The following is a 22,005-nucleotide window of genomic DNA, read 5'->3' on the forward strand; positions in this document are numbered from 1 at the left end:
TTTTGTCTCCAAGTCCTCGATCTGACAGTCATTTGTAGGAAAAGATAAGTGTTCTCATAGGGTAAATGAGATTATCAAAGGAAAAGGTATGGGGAAAGAAGACAGGATGACCTAAGGCTTTAGGGGACAGCCATGGTTAGAGGAAGGAAGACAGAGATCTAGCAAAAGAGATTGAGAACGAGCAATCAGCAACTTGGAGGGAAAAAAGAGGAGAGCAAAGTATCAATGAAGTTAAGGAAGATAGAGTGTCAAGGAAGGGGTGATCACTGAAAGTGTCAAAAGCCACAGGGAAGTCAAGGAGGATAAAGACTGAGGAAAGGCCAGGGATTAGAAGTTAAAAGGATACTCAATTTCTCTTAATATTAGTTTCATGACACACCCATCAAACTGGCAAAGATGGTAAAACAGTAACAGTAACCCTGGAGAAGCTATTGGGACATAGGTACACAAATACTGTTGATGGAGATATGAGTATAACGATGCAAGAAAAGACGCTAAAGTGCGCAGACCATCTGAACCATCTGCCCTAATTGGGTATGTAACCCAAGGTACTTACTGACAAAGAGAAAGGTCTCACATATAACAAAATATTCACAGGGGCATTCTTTGTGAAAGCAAAAGAACTAGAAACAATGAGGGTACACAATGACCTGGGAATGGCCTAATAAACCGTGGAATATGAACATAACAGAATATACTGTACCATTAAGTAACGAATGTAATTCAAAGAAATAAAGACTAATCCTGAAAACAGAGAGGAGAGTAGAACCAAGAGGAAAATATAAACAAGGACTACAAATAAAGGAAAACAACACTAAAACGCTTCCCAACTCTTTAATTACAATGACCTGGTTCCCAGAAAAGGAGGAAACAACTCTCTGCTTTCAGCAGAAAAGCAGGGGACTACAGACAAAAGGGTATATTATACTGTCAGATACGGCTGAATTCGGACTTCACTCAAATTTTTCTTTCTTCAAAAGGAAGAACTTAACGGAAGGTAAGAGGGTGTACTGGGAATTCAGTATGACATTTTGGAAAGGGATATAAGTAGAAATTATTGAGGAATATATAAAATACTGGGGAATTTAATAACTGGGGAGATAGTTGTGGATTTTTTTTTTTTAAAGAGAATACTGATTCCACTTGGAGAATGGGGTTTTAGTAGTGGGGATTAAAGACAGAATTCCAGAGGCTGAGTGTGAGTAGATACAAAGTAGAGATAAGACTAGTGTTAAGAATCTGCTAGTGAAAGAGAAGACAGAGACAGGATGCCAGCTGGAGAGAACAGCAGTGGATGTGGCTGCGAGAATCTGAAGATAGAGGTTAGGAGAACTGAACAGGCTGATGAACTGAGAAGTCGGGATATCCTACGGGATATCAACCTGAAGAGAGGCAGAGTAGCATGGAGAGTAAGTCAGCTTTGAGTCCAGGAAGATCTAGAGTTCAGTAACTTCCAAGTCAATCTAGTAATTCTCCAAGATTATCAGCACATTGTCAGATGCTGATTTGCACTGGGAGAGAAATTTTCTATACCAATGAAATCATAGGTCCAGTTAAAAAAAAATACACTAAACTCCTTGAGAAAGAAGGAGGTATGACTTGAATGCTAAGCAGAGTAGCAACAAGGATCTGAATCAGGCAATACAGACAGAAAAGTAATCTTAAAAGGTAGAAAAGATGCAGGAGATGAATGGTCTGAAAGCAACACTAGGGAACAAGTATTATGCTGACTCCTCCACTGGAAGAAGAGAGACTTATTTTCCACAACTTACATTAAATAAACTTTATTAGATATATTCAATCTATTTAGGTAATGTATAGGTCAAATGATCTCATTAAAACAGTCCACCATGTCTAGAAAACAAATTCAGCTGAACAATTCATCATCAATATTGCTCTGAAAATTATAATTAAAGGATTGACTTATTAAAACAGTCCATTGTAATACAAATCTTTGGGATCCTAAATTCCATTTTCCTTCTTTCTCTGTTTAAAAATGTACTGTTTTTTAAAATTCTATCAAGAACACTAACATGACAATTCAGGTTGTGAACCAAATAGTTCAATTATCTTTAGGGAAAAAAAATTACTGAACTGTCATTTGAAAAGTTTATGTGAATCATTACTGGCAAATGACCTTTTCATTAAGTGTTGCAAAACTTTGCTACATATTAAATTATAAGGAAAATACCTCTTGCATGGAGTAGAAAGTGGTGATTTGAAACAACTCTGCAACAGGTGACTGTTACAAGTTAATTTTTAAAAAGCAATTTTCAAATTTAGGTAAGTTCTTACAGGGTTAATACAATTTCAAATGAGAAGTTACTCTGATTTCATGGTTCCTAACCATGTATCTTGATAAAACAGATCCAACCAACTTTGGACTTCATCAGGAATTAGTGAGAAAAGGTTAGCATACTCACTTTGTTCATAATATCTAGTTCACAACGAAGTCGCTGGATAGCACTGCCAATTTTAAGGAGCTGAATTCGTAATGCATCATCAATAGGAAGACAGGCAGCCACTCTATAAGAAAAATCTTCAAGACACAATGAGTTTTTCAGTTTAAAAACCAGATAAATAAAACAACCATATCTCGCGTGAAAGACACGCAGAGTCACCTATCTTTTGAAAATGGATCCCAAACAAAAGCTATAATATAGTGATAATGATGTTTTAAAATATAAACACAATACATCAGTTAATGACGGATAATGCCAGAAAATATTGCCAGGAAGTTCAAAGAAGTATGAATCATATGAACTGACCACACCCGTCCTTTATGCAATTTAACAAGTTTACATGTGCTATCCCTTCTTTTACAAGTAGGAGTTCTAATTCACAAAATGAGAAAATCCTCAAATTAAATCGATTTGAGAGTTATCTGCCTACAGAAACATCTATGGCAAATACAGCATTATTTTAATTACAACTATAACTTAAAAACAGATACAAACATTAAATAGTAGAGTAAGTTTAATCGAGGCAGCAGGACCACCTATAAATGCAAGGACTGATATTAAGTGAAAAACTGTCCTTTATAAATATCAAAACTTACTTCTCTGAGGAAACTTTGCTAAAATAAACAGGTATGAATCAAAGAGGCAAAAAATAAATAAATAGTATTACCCCTTCCTTTTGATTTTCTTTCATACTACTTTAAAATAATTTCCAGAGAATAAAGTTAAAATTCAAACAAATACTTCAGGTTTCAATGAAGTTAGAGTGAAATAATCCCATTTAAACAAATACCACGTTTTTCAACACAGTGGGCACTTAATGATTGTTTGCTGCACTAGATTAAACATTCTGAGCTAAAAATAACTTTCCATACCAATAGGATTTGAAGGAAGAGACTCATCTTTTAGATTTTCATCCCATTCATGTAGCTGTCTCTTGACTCTTTCCATTAAGGTTTCCTGTGGTTAAAATAAAACATTCACATTAACAATTTAACTCTTTTATTTGTTTATCAGAAAAGGTCAGAGTAAATAGTTCTTTACAAATACCGTACACATATTTTATTTTTTAAAATATTTTATTTTTCCCCAATTACATGTAAAAACAATTTTTAAAATCCATTTTTTTAAAGTTTTGAGTTCCAAATTCTATCCCTTTCTCCCTCCCTAAGACAGGAAGCAATCTGATATAGATTATACATGTGAAATCATGGAAAACATTTCCATATCAGTCATTCTGTGCAAGAAAACTCGAACTAGAAAAGAAAGAAAAAAAGAAAGAAAAACAGTGTGCTTTGGTCTGTATTCAAACATCAGTTCTTTCTCTGGAGGCAGATAACATTTTTCATTATGAGTCCTATGGGATTGTCTCGGATCACTGTATTTCTGAGAATAGCTAAGTCATTCACAGTTGTTCATTGCTGTTACTGTGCTGTACAAGTAATTTAAAAGTAAACAAGACAAGACATTTATTAAGTGCCTACTATGTGCCAATGCCTGTGCTAATAAGTTTAGAGGATACAAAGAAAGGCATAAACATATTTGGCATCTTATTAGCAATTCCACCCATTTCTGATCTTTAAAAAAAATCAATTATTTTTTGGCACTTCCTAACTTTGTATTATTACATGGATAACAATTATCTTCTGACACTCATCAGTTCTTTACTTAGAAAAAGATGGACTCTATTTTTAGAATAAAAAAGTTTTCTAAAGGACTTTTTATTAAAAATCCTAAAACATTTTTTTCTGTATTTCCATAAAATGTATTCTTTTGTTTCTCCAAGTTCAATACTTATATTCTTGTCAGTTCCTAAAAGTGAAAGAAAACATGACTTAGCCTAAATTCCAGATCACTCATTGAAGTACTTACCTAAATAAGTGAAGAATGGTATAGATACTGACAAAGATTCCAAGACAAACAAATACACAGTCTAGCAGGAGATCTAAAGTATACCACTGAGAACACTGAGTACAAAAGGCACAAACACGCTTAACAGAATGCTAGCCGAGTGGCTTTCGTGTAGCAGGCACTGAGACATTTGTGGAATTGAATGCTACACATGGCGATCCACTTCTAACAACAGTCCTAACAGTTTAGCTATCTTCTCTCTCTACACTCTTTCCTTCAGCAGACTCATCCATGTCTGTGGTTTCAATGATCACTTCTCCACTCAAGATTATCCACAGCACCTACCTTGGGCCGTCAGCGTGTGTTATCTGGGATCCTCATGTAAACACCTGTCTCTGTGCCTCTGCTATCTCTCCTCTCCAATCGCATCTTCCTATTGATAAGTCTGACCCTGTCACTCCCCCTATCAAAAACCTGCAATGATTCCTGATTAACTATAGAATAAAAACACAAGTTTGGCATTTAAGCACAATCTGGTTCCAATCTAACTTTTCAACCTTATTTCTCACCACCGGGCCTGCACATCTACTCAGTCAAACTATTCCCTCATTATACCCTCCTTTCCTCCATTTCTATGCATACACTCAGGCCGATCCTCAAGCATGAAATAAACTCCCTCCCCTTCCCTTCCTATTTAGGGCCACACAGAAGCCACCTCTTCCAAGAAGCCTTCCCTAATCTCCCCAGCTGAAAGTGCTTTCTCCCTTCTCAAATTTTCGTAAGAGTACTTTATATGGACTTCATCATTATCATTAATAAACATTTATTAAGTGCCCACTACGTGGTAGGCACTGTGCTAAGTGCTGGGGATTCAAAAAGAGGCAAAAGATAGTCCCTGCCCTCAAGGAGCGCAAAATGAAACAGGGGAGACAACAAGCAAATAAATATATACAAACAAGCTACATTCAGGATAACTAGGATACAATTAAAAAAGGGAAGGCACTCATCTTGGGAAGAGTGGTGGAGAGGAAGGGGGAGAAAAATTTTAAACTCAAAAGCATATGGAAGTGATTGTTGATAAATCAAAATTAATTAATATAAAAAATTAAAAAAAATAAAAGGTAAACAACAACAACAAAAAAAAAGGGAAGGCACGGACATTAAGAGGTGTGGGGAAGGCTTCCTGTAAAAGGTGGAATTTTAGTTAGGATTCAAAGGAACCCAGGGAAATCAATAGTCTGAGTGGAGGAGGGAGAACATTTCAAGCATGGAGGACAAACAGAAAATGCCCAGAGACAAAAGCCTTTTTTGTGGGAACAGCTAGGAGACCTGTGTCACTAGTCTGTGTGTCTGGGAGCAAGGCGTGAGAAGAAAGGGCAGAATAGGGGCTAGGTTATGAAGGCTTTGAATGCTGAACAGAGCATTTTTATTTGTTCCTGGAGGCATTGGAGTTTACTGATTAGGGGAATCACCTGTGCTTTAGGAAAATCATTTTGGTAGTTGAATGGAGGATTGGAGTGGGGAGACTTCTTTGTCCTTATCCCATTCTACCTTACATCATATGTATTTGTGGGCAGTAAACACACACAGCTACACCGTGGTATCTCAAGTGGAAATTCAGTGTTCCTGCAAGTCTTAAGAGATTCTCAGTAAAAGTTAAATAATTCACAAGGGTAATACCAACTTTCAGTATCAAGGCCTCTTCTAAGGTGTCTCTGAGTATACTGAACAGTCCTCTAGCCACCCGAATGAGGCAATACACTTTAGAAAGCAACTCCCTCATCATCGGAGGGATCAGACTTACTACTCTGGAGGCTTCCTTTCTTCTGATATTAAATGTCAGTTCACAATTTCTATTGTGATGATGCCCATGAACCCAGAAAAGAGCAGTTTTTAGCCTTCTGTGTATCACAGACCCCTTTAGTAATCTGGCAAAGTCCACAAACCCATTCTCAGAAAAAGGCTTTTCTTTCTTCTTTTAACTCATAATTGAAGGAAATGTGAAATTTTGATTAGTGAAAATAAAGATGTTATTTTGTTTTTCCCATCTAAGCTCATGGACCTCCAGAAACCTCCAGACCCCTTAGAGGTCAATGAACTCCAGATTAAGAAGAAACATAAGGAGAAAGAATAAAAGAGATGGGGAGGGGGGAAGAGGAAGGAAGGAGGGAAGTGAGGGAGAGAAAGAGTAGAAAAGAAAGTGGAAGAAGGTGAGAGTGAGAACATGAACATGAATGCCTGCACAAATGCTGGACATCTTGTCCTTTAGTTCTAAATGTGGAGGGAAGGATCTAAAAAGCAATCTTTCCAGTTCCCCAGTGCCCTTCATCTAATGAAGCACTGCATTTTTGGAAATAAAACTCCATTCAATATGTATGTATCAAAGTGTAGAGAGATTACATATTAACATCCACCAAAAATGAAACGACAGGACTTAAAAAATAAAAGATTAATAGAAAGTAACTTACAGCATCATATAAGGAATAGAGCCAGGAAGGCCAAGAAGTCAGACTTGCACAGTGAAACTTCCTCTGAAAACAGAAAACATATATTAAAATCATAAAAAGTTCCTCTGTATTAAAAAGGGGAGAGAATTTTCTCAAAAAGAAAAATCTACCCCCCTTCCCTTTTCTGCTTGTACCTTTTGAGATTAAGAAGCATTTATTAAGCACCTACTATGTGCCAGGCACTGTGTGATAAGCACTTTACAAATATCATCTCATTTGATCCTCACAACAATCCACATTGTGAGCAAGTAGGTGTAATTATCGTCCCCATTTTACAGCTGAGGAAACTGAGGCAGACAGAGGCAAAGTGACTTCCCCAAGGTCACACAGCTAAGTAAATGTTGGAGGTCAGATTCAAACTCAAGTCTTCCTAAATGCAGCCCTAGCACTCTATCCACTGAGCTACCTAGCTAACTGATTACTTCCATCTACATTATATGCTGTACATACAATTTTTTGCTAGCTGTTTCCACTGTTAGAACATGGCTCACTGGAGGCAGGGTTTGCGTTCTTGCCATTCTGAGTCTCCTCAGTGCTTAGCATGGTTCCAGATACATAGTGCTTACTGCTGATTTGTATCTCCAGTGCCTACAGCTATTTTGATAGTAGAGTGCCTTACACATAGCGAGCAATTAAAAAATGCTCACTGAATTGAATGGAAACTAAATTGTTGTATGATTTATTTTAAAATCATTTATGGTCCAGTGAAAGATTTTCCTATTTTAAAAGAATACATATCTGTATATGGAAGCCCTATGGATTTATTTCTATTGAAAGGTCAAAAAGTACTCTCTGTGAAAGTATGACAACCATTTTTATTTGAAACAGGTGGGCAGAAGGATAAACTACTGATGTAATCTCAATGCAATTCTGTTATATGAATCACCTAATCAATGAATCTATGTTGCGCACCAGCCGAAAAGATGCATTTCAACTGTATACTTTGAATACTACTGAAAGGTATGCATGTTAAAACAAATGCTGAAGATAACTTAGGAAATGTAAAAGAATAAAGTGGATATGAAAAGAAGAATGGAGTTTTAAAATATTACTGGGACATTTTACATAACTTCTACTTCTTATACAATCTCCACTGTATTTGCACTAAAATTTCAAAATAGAATTCAATGTGGAGTTAGAATTTATAGAATCCACAGTAAATGGGCTGAAAAACAAGATGTTATCACACAGGTCTCAATGTAATCAATATTTACTTACCTAGAACTTGCTAGTAACATGATGGAGTGAGAATATATCAAGTGGCATGAAAACATAGTAACACTTCCCCTCAATTTCAAAGGAAATTCTTTATTAACTTTCCCTCTAGATTGATATCTTTATTTTCAGAATATGGTTTAAGCCACAATCTATCCCAATTTCTCCACTGGAGATAGACAGAGATGCCTAGTGGACATCAATGGGCTACTGCACAACCCCAAAGACAACCTGCACACAACAAGTGGCAGAAAGAAACCACTGAAAGAAAAACGTGCTATACTTCATGCTGAAGTATATTAAAATCATCTAACCATGAGTTATCACAATAGGGTCAGAGCAGAACTAATTCAGTAGAACCAAAAGAGTTAGAACTTTTTCCGTTCACTTTGGAAGTTGATTAAAATCAACACCAAAACCTAAACTCTATAGTTCAAAAGGAGAAAATATCCAATATTTTACAGTGATACTTTGCAGATACTAGATACTAAATACTCTTTAGTGTTCAAGGAACGTAAACACAAAGTTCAACTGTCCTCCCACCCACCCAACAGTGTTTTCAAATACATCTGTTTTATGAATCATTCCTAATTTAACAGTCTAATTTTGCTCAGAGACCACAGAACTCTGGAACAAAGACAGAAGGCTGGTTATTAGTTCTACAAGGTGAGCCAAAAGTCCGTTTGTGTACCTATACTGAACACAAAGGCTTAACAGTGAGGAATAAGACATTTGGACTCTTGTAACACTAACAAGAGGCACAGACAGCATGAAAGCACAATATTATTGAAAATAAGTAATCCTGATACCAATGAAAGCTACAGGTCCTTCATGATACCAGTAACTTTGCTGAGCTCTTTTAATTAACATAGGCTTAAAATTTTGCTCTTAATGAGAAGCTTAGCCATAATATATATATATATAATACACCTATCTATAATAATCTTGTCTTTCAACAGCTCTGTATACTATTCCTTTATTTGCTACTCCATAATAAGAAATCTAAAGAATGTTATAAAAAATTTCAGTTTGTTGATATATTGCTAAGTTCCTAATCCTATATCACACAAGCAATTGCTGTAATCAACTGAAAATTAAGAAACCAGATTCTGCTTGGATTCTACATTTTCTAACTCACGAAATAATGTGGTACTTAAAAAGCAGTAATTAATGTGGATTTAAAAGAATGGCCACTTCTCCACCCACAAATGCACACACATTACTTTCACTTGCAAAAGCTGTTATTAAAGGAAGAAACAACTAGATTGTTGCAAACTGAACACTGCTGAAACAACATGGTACAACAGAAAGGCTTTAGGATTTAGAATCAGAGGACTTAGGTTAGAATCCTAGATCTGCCATTACTGACGTGTGACCCTGGGCAAGTTGCTTTTCCTCTCCAGGCCTCAGTTACTTCATCAGTAAAATGAAGAGGTTGCACTTAAAGACATTTTTAAGGTCTCTACCAGCTCAAATCTATGATCATATGATTCTATTTAAAGAAAGTATCTTACATAAGAATATTAAATGTTTCATACAACAAATGACTTCCTACTATAAAAGGAAAAGAACAGTGTTTTGTAATGAAAAGAATGTGGGGTTGTAGCTCTGATACTGTGTGGGAGAGTCAAAAACTCTCTGGGCCTCAGTTTCCTTATCTGTAAAATAAGGGAATCAGACTAGATGATCTCTAGACTATTCTAGTGCTAAGATTTTAGAGTTTATTCTGACACAAAAGTACCATAAAGTTAACATGCTACACCACATTTATTATTTCCTATCAACTGTGTACAGTTAAATAAACATTTCATCAAACAGCAGAAATATGTGAAAAAGAATTGAACACTTTTGCAGAAGAGTTAGCAAAAAATATGTGAACAGTTTCAAAATTCCCAAATTTTAAAGAAATTTTTGGTACTCTGGAAGAGAATTGTCTTATTTCTAGGTCACACTAATAAATTAGAAATTTATAGATATCCTTTTCTAAATATATTTTAGCCATATCCACAACATGAGTTATTTCATAAGAGCAGTCATACTTTAATCAATTTTTAATGGCAGCTGAAATGTGCTGGTGCCTCAGAAGTGACGATCGCCCTGGTTCCCCAGTGAAGCCCCCTTCATTTGGGGGGCACAGGGCTCAGTACTGAAGACCAGCATCAGTGTGTTTGATAAGGGACACTTCTTGGTACCAAGAGGCAGTCATCAATCTCTCTCAGGACTACTACCTTTTATTCCTTTTCTTGGTTTCTCCACAAGTAAGAATTTCAAAAGCAAATGAAAAGTAACTTAGAGAGGTTGTAAGAATGCAAAAGGGTCTAAGTAAGAGAAATAAAAGTGTTAAAACTCCAACTCAACACTATTAATTACACTTCCGCTGAAAGCAGAGGGCAATATTATAAATTCTACACTGTCCTACCAACTGTACAAATGAAACCTGCCACATCTTTTATCTAAACTTAGTTGTTATCCATTTATGCTCTTTTAAAAGTCCCCCTAACTAGAAGCAGGCAGCCAGAAAAATAATTTTGTGGGCTATTTAATGTTGAAGAGAAAACAATTCAGTAAAGACTAGTTTAAAATAAAAGCACTAAATTATAAACTCCTATTTTTTTCCAAGGAGAATGAAGGGCACAAGGTGCTGCAGTACAAGGTGACCATGGGACACTTGATAGGGCTATGGTGCCTTGATTTTGGGGTTTTGTGCTGATTCTCCTCCTGCCAATACAATAAGCTGAGAAAAACCAAGGCTTGGTTTAAGAGCAAAAAGGAGAAGGTTAGGCATTTTAAATGAATGTTTCTATAGTTTGCTGGTCTTAGAACCATCTTTAAAAATGACAATCTGCATACTATAGAAGAGCTCCCATTAATGAGCACTCAGGCAGAATCCCAGCAGGAGCAGACTACTCAAAGAAATAGCACTTTTGTTACACCCAAAAATATGGTAAATATACAGGTTTCTCGGCCCACTCTCACGACAGCAAGAGGCTAGATAAACCCAACAAGGAAACACTAACAGCTGTGTCTAGTAAAAGAGCAAACTGAAATAACAGCAAAGCCAAAGGTTTCAAAATAGGACATTAAGAAGGCACTAAAATAGGACTTCCCACTGGATGGTTTCCTAAACTGCTCACAGATGATTGCCAAGTGCATTTTTTTTCTATTTTGACTTTCCACTGCCAGATAACACAGAAAAGGGGTATGTTTCTTATTCTGTATTTCCTTTAATGTTCTGACTACACTTAGATAAGCCCACTTCCTGAAGCTTGGGTACTTCTCATACTTTTAGGGATGTGCAGACTTTAGTGAAAAATGTTCTACTCTGCAGGTGGAGAGAAGGCGCGTGCAAACAATCGCAAGGTTCACCGCATATATCTCAGGGACGCTACACACCTGGATCCTTTAAATTTCTGCAGAGGGTTAGCCTTCAGTAAGTCTGGATAAGCAGTATGGCTGGTGGACACGTCACTCTCTGCAGGTGATGATGTGCACTCCTGCCATTAAGCATCTTTTCTGCTGCAAAAGTGTGTGGCAACCTGATTAGCACATACTGGAGGGACTGAGACATGAAGCAGCTAAATATCTCCTGAACCACATCATCTCACCTACTACTGCAAGATGGAGACAAGGACCATTTGAACATTCTTAAAGACTCTGGAATACCTGGAACTAAATTTTGTGAAGAAAGCAATGAAGTGAGCCTTAGAGCTTTCTAAAGAAGACATTTCAGAGGAGTCAATCACATTAGCCAAAGTTTTTGTTGGCTATGGCACCATGTGAATAAGGCTCTCATTAGTGGTACCTGCATTCCCCTGTTCTGTTGTCATCACTTCCCCCCCCCCCCCACTTCTTGGCTAAACTTCCTCCTATCATGAAAACCTAAGGTCCAATGATTTAAGAGTTGCAAGATGCTTTCTGATGTGAAGATGACTGTGCTCTATGCTCACAACTGTCCACTGAATTTATAAACACCTTTGAAATACCAGACAACCTGGTTAAGAAAGATTTGCAAATGTAGTGGGTATTTAGGATCGTAAAGATACAAGTAAATAAGGAGTAATGCAGGTAAATGTTGGAAGATGCTGATTTCCAAATTCACAGCTCTGTTCCAGAGCGTCCACATCTAAGAATCACCACTCTCTACCCATAAAAGGCTTCCTTGGGTCCAAGTAAAGAGAGACTAGAGACCTCCAGCACTGAACAACATCTGGAAAATTTACAGAGCAACAAAGGCAATCCCTCTTTCTCCCACCCTGCCCAATGTGTTCCCCTCCTTTTCTTTCAACCCAGGAGGAGTTTAGGGCCAAAGGGCATAGGGACCATTTCTGGGGTTTGTCCTAGAAACATTTCTGCTTCCTTTCCCACCCTGCCTCTCTTCCTTCTTTGCATTCTCCCCTTCCTAGCTTCGCTCTCTTCCCTACTGTCAAAGCTGTCTCTTTCATCTCCATCTAATCCATTACATGTTATTCTTATTCTACCTCCTTTTCCCTCTGTCTTTAGTTTCTTCATTTCCAGGTGCTCTCTTCTTTTGCTTTTCCCCCTATTCTTCCTTTCTGTTGGCCTATCTCTGCCCTTACCATCTTTCCTATGCCCTCCACTTTAATGAGATCTGATTATCAAGAAGGGGAGCTGGCTAGCCCCATGTCCTATAGAATCAACAGGAAACCAGACAGGGCCAAACCATGAGATAAAGTGACTAGATGCTGGCTTTCCAGAAGGACAAAGGAGGAAGACTTAATTATTAATATATATTTTTAGGACCAAGACTGCGATTTCATTGGTACAGTAAATCCTTTGTAGAGAAACTTGTTCTATCTCTCAAAGGCAACTGGGTAGGCAGTAGATAGATCACTAGGCCTGGAGTCAGGAAGACCTGAGGTCAAATCCAGCATTAGACATTTACTAGTTGTGTGACCCTGGGCAAGTCACTTAACTGCTGTCTGCCTCAATTTTTGTCTTGGTGATCTCATTTTGGGGTTTTCTTGGCAAGAATACTGGAGTGGTTTGCCATTTCCTTCTCCAGTTCATTTTACAGATGAGGAAACTGATGCAAATAGGGGTAAATGACTTACCCAGAGTCATACAGCTAGCAAGTGTCTGGGGGCAGATCTGAATCCACAAAGATGAATCTTCCTGATTCCAGCCCAGTACTCTATCCACTACACCACCTAGCTGGCTCATAGCAGGTACTCTATAAAGGCTTATGCACCTCCCATCTCTTCCCACTCTTTCCCCTTCTACCAATGCAGATCAGCACCAGGCCTGCAACTTAAAGTCTTAGAGCACTGCCTGAGGCACTAGGGGGTCCAGTGAATTGCCCAGAGTCACACAATTACCATGTGTAAGAGATGAGATTTGAAGTCAGTTCTTGACTCCAAGGTTGGCTTTCTATCCACTATGCTTTGCTGTCTCTTGAATCATTAACATAAGAGGAGAAAAGCTATTATTTCTGAGCATAATAAACTAAAAACCTTTCCAAATTGGTGGGTGGGGGGAAGGACAGAAGAAAGGAAGGGATCCACCTTTTTAAAACACACACCTACGTAAATATTCAGAATGTGAAAGGAACTCCTTGGGGCAGGCACATACTTCTTCAGTGTCCAGAATAGATAAACAATCAACTGAATTTTGTATTGTAGAAAAAGATACAATAATGTAGTTTTCTAAGAGAAATTTTTAGTTCAAGCATGAAGATGGTAGCAAAATATCCTTACTTTCAAGGTACACTATTATAAAAAAGACAAGTCATTTTCCTGTAACAATTCTGATAACTAGCATTTCTGAGTCTTGAGAATTAAAAGAATCTATTATCTATTTAAGCTGATTAAAAAAAAAAAAAGGAAAGAAAACCTTCCAGTTTGCAGCTGTCAATATATACTAAAAGTAATGCGAGTGAAACACAGAATACAGTGAGGGGGGAGAGGAGGAGCTGAACATCGATAAAGAAGTTGTAAATGTCAGATATTAGTATTAATCTTGTTAAACTGTCAAGAAGATATAAGTTAGCAAGTTGTTTGGAGATGCATAATGGGAGCAGTTTGTATAATGCCTCTCCAGTAAGAATCCTGAGCCACTTAACACTAATTAAAAATCACACACTTTGCCATTACAGTCATTTCACAGGCTGGTAAACCGTAGCACAGTTGAGCTAAGTGACTTTCCAAGGTCTTGTAGTGAATCTGTCAAAACCATAAACCAAACCAGGGGATGTGGACAGTCAGGCATTTGGCAAACTAACCCACCTGCATGTTTAAACTCCTTCCATTTAAAAAAATAGAAAAAGAAAAGAATAATGGCAATAACTTGCTTTTGTGAAAAGAATTGGGTGACCTTAAACATTCTGCTCTCTAGTGATCTTCTGAGCTCTCTTCAGCAAAAGCATACAAAGGTACTTTGTTTTAACTGGGAAGTCTACAATATTATCTTATACTTCTGACAATCTGAAAGAAAATTTTAATTAAACACAGCCAATTATTCTACCTATAAAGGACCAGAGAACCTATAATGCTAAATCTCTATACTCAGAACTGAAAACTTTGTTGTAACTTTAAAGAACACACTCCTAGATGAAATTCCAAAAAACCAAAGTTCAGTATCAACCTTCCTGGTTAGTACAGTGGTGAATATCCCCACCTCTAATGTGGGAAACCAGGAAGGTTTTGTTTCCTTAGGCAGAAACAAACAAACAAACAAACAAAAAAGCACATTCTATTTGAAACCTAGAAAAGAGATATAATATCGTACACCTACAAATAAGTAACTGGAAATAAATCTCTGTTATTTCACTTTTGTAAAGAAAAAATAATTTATTTAAAAAGTTATGTGCAACTAGCCACTGCCAACATTTTTATGAACAGCAAATTCCAAACAAACATTATAATCCCAAATCTTTTTTTTTAAAGGCCATTTGTTCTAAGAAAGGTAAAGTTAAAATAAACCATTTTAAGTTTAAGTTAAAAAAATTCTGATTTTGTGCCATTCAAACTTTTTTTTACATTAAATATGCCTCCAGAAATAAAAATCAGAATTATATTATACAGTTAATCCATTAATGCCCAACCTGGGTAACACTTCTTATGCTTTTTCTGGAAGATCTTCCAAGTATATATTGTCAAAAATCATCTGAAGAATCTAAATGGGAGACCTGCAACAACTCACCAACCCCCTTGAGACCCTCAGGTGCCTTACTGAAAATATGAGTGGGTTGGATGAGCTGACTGCAATGGTCTCTTCTAGTTCGAAGGCTGAAAAAATTACCGTATTTATAGCGGGGCAGATCTGTAAATATCAAACACAAAACCTTGAAGTTTGCACCAAAATGCTGTAGGATTTGGAAGTGAATTCTGAGCAGTCTTCAAAACGCAAGAGAATGAGCAAATGGCTTTGCTTAATTTTAAAAGATGCAGAAACAACTTGTTCTCACCTTCTGATATTTCTGCCACCACTGAGGTGAACAGTGGTCTTCCCATGACACAGGTTTTGAAGATGGAAAAAGCTGACACCTACTAAGAGATTCCAACTGGATCGCAGACATGGTTGAAGGCAACACTCGCTCAGGAAGGATTTGCACTTTTGCTTGCTGTATTCTGTGGTCAAGAAAACCAAACAGAGGGAATGGTTTTTAGGAAAAACTGAATTCAGATTACAAGTTGTGGGAAGATACAGTCATTCTAAAAATACAAAAATCTGTAAAGTTACTCATATTTCATTAGCTACTACATGTCAATATACAAAACACTTTTCAGACACATTATACCATTATGTTCTAATTCCAACAAAGGATAGCTTGAGCTGGGCAGTTTAATCTTAACGTAGAATCAGCAAGAGGGATCTTGTACTAAGTTGCATTACACAAGACACTGGAGAAAAAAAAAGTAATTGAATCAAAAGATCCAAAAGTCAACATAAAATCAAGTACTGATTATCTATTCTGTGAATTATCTATAGCCCTTACAGGCCCTCCTTTGTTTGGCTTTTAGGAACAGCATTTTAGGAAAAAGAGAAAAAAATACCAAACAATCTGGCTAATTATTACACAGAAAAGAAACTAAAATAATGTTATTAATATATGAGTATATAGCACTTCAAATGCTTTCTAAAGCTTACAATGTGATTTACTCACAACACTCTAAGAAGTATGTCTTGTACAAATGTGTCTTCCCATGTTAACAAATTTAGAAACAAAAACTGAGGGAGAAGAAATAAATTAATCAAAATCAAAGGGTTATCTGAAGTAATAAGGAAGCTGAAGAGCAGAGCTGGGCTTTTGATTCCATGCCCAAAGCCTTTTCAATCAGGTCATACTGCCTCCTCCAGGTTAAAAAACTTTATAGATTTCAGATCTCATTCATTATTTTCCCTATTGCCAGAGAACAACTGAAAGTTGGTTGTACTAGGCAAACGGAAAAGTATAGGTTACTGCCCTCAAAACTGGGTGAAAAGGATTTATATTAGAAAGCATTTATCTTTCCTCAACACTTAAAGGCACAATATTCTAAACTAGTAAGGAAATAAAACACTTCAAATTTTATATACCATGCTATTTAATTTTTAAAAGTAGTTCATCAAAATATTCATATTTTATAGCATCTCAGTAAGATATTCAATGATTTTTTAAAAGTAAGGTCCCTGGTTCCATCATTAACTATATTTAAGGCTTCTAAAGTAACTTTTTAAACCAACTACTGCCCTAACAAATGAAGACAATGAAAGAGAAACAGATACTTGCATTTATATGTTCAATGGAACTAGTTACACATGCCCTCCAGAGCACGTAGGTATGATGTGAAAATGACTAACAACCACTCCTCCCTACTACAGTCTGAATTTGATGCCTCATCATGGCATGGAAGTGACCTTGGGTTCTCGAAGACTATGTCAGGGTAATCCAAGTCTGGCAGGTTTTACCACTCTGAGATGCTCAGCAACACAATGTGTCTGCCCTGTGTCCCTGTACCAACCTGGCAAAATCTGGCGTGGCATACAACCAAAGAGTTAGCTACTACAGCAAAACACAAAGGCTGCACTGATGGGGGAGCACTCAAAGAAATTTTAAAATCAATCCTTTAAATAAGGATTCATTTAACTGTTCACTAAACACATTTAGTGAAAATCTTTTGCCCTACCCAAACATAAACTAAAATGATTTTAAATTCTCAATCCTCTTTTCCCTGTTGCCCAGACGACTTGTTAAATAGCAAATATATTTATATGAATATGTACAGGATTAAAATACTCTCATCTCCTCAAAAGTTATTAATGACAAACTTAAAAATATTTTTGTCTAACCATGACCAAAAATGCTAATTTCATATGATAAAGCATGAATAATTAAGTTATGAGTAAGAGATGAGATCAGGAAACAACTACAACTAAAAAGCTTACCATGCATTTTATCAATCCATTAGAACCAACAAGGAACTATTTCCAAATATCAACTTCACGAACACATCAAGGCACTGGTGACATCCACAAGTTGAAAGATTCAGAAAATTCACAAGAGTCACAAACATTATTCAAAGACTGTGATATAAGACCTACAGGAAGATCCTCAGGATGCTAAGATGATTTTTCCTAGAAATGAAAAGGCTACATGGCACAAACTTCATGGTTATATGGGGTGATACAAAAGGGTAGCACCCATTTATTCTTAATCTCCCATCTGTTACAGAGAGAAAAGGAAATAGAGTGAAGTGATTTAAATTACACATGAAGAATTTCCAGCAAGAGTTGTTAAAGTAGTCTGTGTTGTCTTTTGTGGAAGTTTTTAAAACAAGGACAGATTTTCATCTTTTTGAGACAACATAACAGTGGTCTCATCCGAGGGCAAAGGGAAAATGCTCTTTCAAAGATCTCTTCTAGCCCTGGGTGACAATGGTCTTTATTATTAAGTCACAGTCATATGCTTTACATTCTTGAACCAGTTTCATAGGTATTGGTGTATTGCCATCTTGTGTTCAAACAGTAACTCTGCGGCTACCAAAACTCTCTGGTACATAGGAAACACAGCATCCGACGTCAATTGTTCTTTATGTGATATTTAAAAAAAAAAATCCCAGCCCTGCAGTTTACTTGAGAAAATAAAAAACAAAAAACAAAACAAAAAAAAAAAAACAAAAAACAACAACTCTGCAGGATGTGAATTTTTTTTAAAAGTTAGCAAAAATTATATTGATAAAATAGTCTGTAAAGTTACAATGCCTTTTACTAGATCAATTTACTGCTTCTTCCTAACCCGTTATATATTCCTCCATTCTGTTCTATCTCTCAAATGTGTTTGTTTTGGGATTTTCATACTATACCGCAAGGATGGGTGCAATTACCTCTTTATTGGAATAGTATTGTGAGTCGAAACCCAGGCTGTATGGAGTTCTTTCTTCTAACAGGAAGCATGATAATAATGTTCTATGACAGTATGAATATATGGAAAAGGTCAAATTGTGTGTAACACAATGCATACGATATAAAAATATTCAAAGCCTAATCCTAGAATTTCATCGGCCATGTGTACAAATGTACAAATTAGGAAACAGCTAAAGTTACAAGGACAATAAAGGGAAAACTTTTAAAGCACACATAGTAATTTCTTACCCATCTGATTGCGTTCTTATTTCAAGTACTTTGAACCTCTGTCTTCCTACAGCTTTCACTTTTACTATTTCAATTCCAAAATCCTGCTCTTCCCGATAGGCATATATTTCTGCTGTTGTTCCAAAATGTGCTTCCCTTTCCTGTATGTTACTGAAGACGTGGTTTTAAAAAAGAAAATGCCATTCAGTTGTCTAAAATTTCAATTTCAATATATGCAAAGCTACTAATGGCACTAAACATGCACAAACTTCACACAACAACTCATTGTTTGCTAAAGGCTCTTCTTTTAAAAAAATCACAACTAGATTTAGGTAAAGAGCATAAGCAATTTTAAAGAAAATGACAGGGATCTATCTGTCTGAATTCATTTAGGACTTGAGATTCTGTCAAACACACTTTCACTCATTTTCCACATCAAACATTAGCTGCGATTTTTCCTTGGATCCCCCCTCCATAGTGTTTCCTGCCCCAACCTCCAATTTCCTACATTCCTCTTCATATTATTTAAAGCCTACTCTTTCCATATCACTGGGTTGTATTTATACAAATCAAGGATTTATCATTTTGATAGAAAGTCTGTCCTTTTCAAAGTCAAGTTTTTTACATTAAAATATAAAATTTCTAGGATTAAAAATTGACTTTTTTTTAAACTTTGTACATTTTGTGGCATTCATTCAAGTTTCTGAAACTTTCTAAATTAAGAATACTCAAATCAATTCAAATATTTGAGAATATAACACAACGCATACAATATAAAAATATTCAAAGCCTAATCCTAGAATTTCATCGGTCATGTGTACAAATATATGTGTGTGTATACAGATATACATATATAAATGTGGATAGTGAAAGTCATCAACCTTCCCAAATGGTATTTTTATAATTTTATAAATAAAATCTATTAATTCATAGAATCACATGCCATCCCTGCACATGCACATGTTTACTGATTGACTGATGGACAGTAATCATCTGCTTTGTCTTCACCACCCTAGTGTACCACTGACTAACGAAAACAAACTATATAAAAATTTACTCAAATGTTTTACCTGTATGCTAGAACTGCAAAAGTTCTGTCTTTCTGAATTAAATTCCGCACCATGCTAACTTCTTGAGGGTGAAAAAGTTGAAGAGGTAAGGTTTGTCCAGGAATCAACATCATTATCACCTGTGGCAAAACTGGAATCACCTGACAGCTGTCATCATCATGCAAAGTCCTGCCATGAAATTCTTCCATATCAGAGCCCAGATACTATTTAAGAATACATACACACAATGACTTCATGGATATGAAAGCAAGATCTTAAGTTTATTAGATTAAACACTATCAATGTGACATAAGCAAATAGATATAATGTCATAGATTCAAAAGTCTAAATTGAAATATATGACATTTTAAAGCATTAAATAAAAACTACTCTATTAAGCAGCAATATATAAAGTTGAACATTACACTAAATTAATTATAGTGTTAATAGGATTCTGTGATTAAAGTGAAAATTACATTGGATTAAATCCAGAAAGTTTCCAATCTGTGAGCTGAGAAGTTATAGAAGGGTGAACATAAATCCATATGTACATTAAGCATCATCATTTACCTTCAACAAAACATCTAATGTTGATCAGCATAACATACTTTTTTTTGTAAACTGAATAAACAGTATCCTGCACCTGTTTTTCAAATGCACATGAATATTTAAGAAAATGCAAGTCCATTTAAAAGCATTTCTGAATTCAAAGTAGCCTTTAATCATTTATTTCCTAATTCAATGGATATGAATAATATGGGGGTCAAAAATATTTTATAATAAAAGAGGTTTCTTATACTCTTGGGAGCCATAATTCAAAATTCTTTTCATAAATACATATATGTACTTAAGTACAGCTTTTTCAAAACTATTCCATTACAGAAGGCTTGTCAATTAGTAAATGGCTAACAAACCTATCCATACAGAGTTATCATTAGGTTTTATCGGATAACACCACAATCACTGTTTCCAGTAAACCATAGGAATATGACAGCTAAAAGTAGCTCTGATCAGGATTATAACCAAAAGTACACACCATATGAGACGTTGGCAGGCTGGTGTCAAAATTTATGACATTAGGTTTTTTGGCTTCTTGGCTGTCCTGATCTTCAACTTCCATTTCATCATCTTCTTCACTTTCTGCTAATAAGCAGCAAAACAACATCATATTTTTTAAAGTGAATTCATTTGTTAAAATGCAATTATTTTAATGAAAAGAAACTTTCACATTTAAAGTTTGGGGGATATGTCCCTTCAGAGCAGAGGTTTTTAACATGGGATCCACAGATAACTTTCAGGGGATCCATGAACTTTAGAGAGAGGAAAAATACATCTTTGTTTTCATTAAACTCTAAATGAAATTAAGAATTTCCCTCAATATTTTAGAGACATTATTCTGAGCAGGGGTCCACAGGCTTCACCACACTGCCAAAGGGGTTCATTACATCAATAAAGTTAAGAACTCTTCCTCTAGAAGAAATGATCTCTTATGTTTCTAACATAAACACACCAAAAACCTAGTTTTCATCTGCTTACAAAAGAAAACTATATCAAAGAAAATTAAAAAAAAACAAACATCTTCAGTAGATAAAACTGGTAGAGTGGGAAGAACAATAGACCTGGACTTGTAAAACTGATGTGCTAAAAAACGTTTAACAGCCCAGCTGGTGATGCAATAGAGAGAGCTCTAGGCTTGGAATCTGGAAAACTTGAATTCAAATCCAGCCTCAGACACTCACTAGCTGTGTGGCCCTAGGCAAATCATTTACGCTCTGTCCACCTTGGTTTCTTCATCTGTAAAATGGGGATAACAGTATCAACCTCACAGAGTTGTTGTGAAGATCATGATAATATTTGTAAAACATGTTACACAGTGCTATTATGTGCCTGGCCCCTAACAGGTGCTACAAATGCTTTCCCCTTCTTTCTTCTAAGTTTAATCTGAATTATTAACATTTTCTCCATCACTTCCTTAACTCTAGACAATCAACAACACAATAAACCAATAACTGATTTGTAGCATTTGTCAATTTCTGAAGTATATTAAATGTTCACCCAGACAGTTGAACAACCAGCTGCTGGCTCAAGCCAGTGCCCAGCACCACCTTGACTTGTAATCAGAATACTACTTGGGGTTCAGAGTTATCTTTGCCCTTTACTAGCAGTGTGACCTTGGATAAGCCTTCCCTCACTGGTCTTCAGTTTTTTCACTTAAAAAAGTCAAAGGGAAGGTGCCCTGAAGTCAGGAGTACTTGACTTCAAATGGGGCCTCAGACACTTGACACTAGCTATGTGACCCTGAGCAAGTCACTTAACCCTGACTGTCTCACCAAAAAAAGTCAGAGGGTTTGCCAA

The 22,005-nt window shown here is 36.2% G+C and overlaps 1 protein-coding gene across 3 annotated transcripts in view; it reads right to left on the minus strand.

The window, feature by feature from the left end:
* Positions 1-22,005, minus strand: part of CRBN (cereblon) — a 38,451-nt gene that overhangs the window by 11,500 nt on the left and 4,946 nt on the right. The window contains exons 2-8 of one of the 3 annotated variants that reach the window (XM_027863968.1): positions 20,687-20,790; positions 19,672-19,874; positions 18,623-18,772; positions 15,456-15,618; positions 6,779-6,841; positions 3,335-3,419; positions 2,424-2,539 (exon numbers count right to left, since the gene is read on the minus strand). In XM_027863968.1, coding sequence (XP_027719769.1) covers positions 2,424-2,539; positions 3,335-3,419; positions 6,779-6,841; positions 15,456-15,618; positions 18,623-18,772; positions 19,672-19,874; positions 20,687-20,790 — 884 coding nt within the window. Of the gene's footprint in view, positions 1-2,423; positions 2,540-3,334; positions 3,420-6,778; positions 6,842-15,455; positions 15,619-18,622; positions 18,773-19,671; positions 19,875-20,686; positions 20,794-22,005 lie in introns of those variants that run through there. The other 2 variants (XM_027863967.1, XM_027863969.1) reach the window with 2 other exon arrangements.

This window comes from Vombatus ursinus, unplaced genomic scaffold (genome assembly GCF_900497805.2).
Source record: "Vombatus ursinus unplaced genomic scaffold, bare-nosed wombat genome assembly UNPS02014773.1, whole genome shotgun sequence".
NCBI lineage: Eukaryota > Metazoa > Chordata > Mammalia > Diprotodontia > Vombatidae > Vombatus > Vombatus ursinus.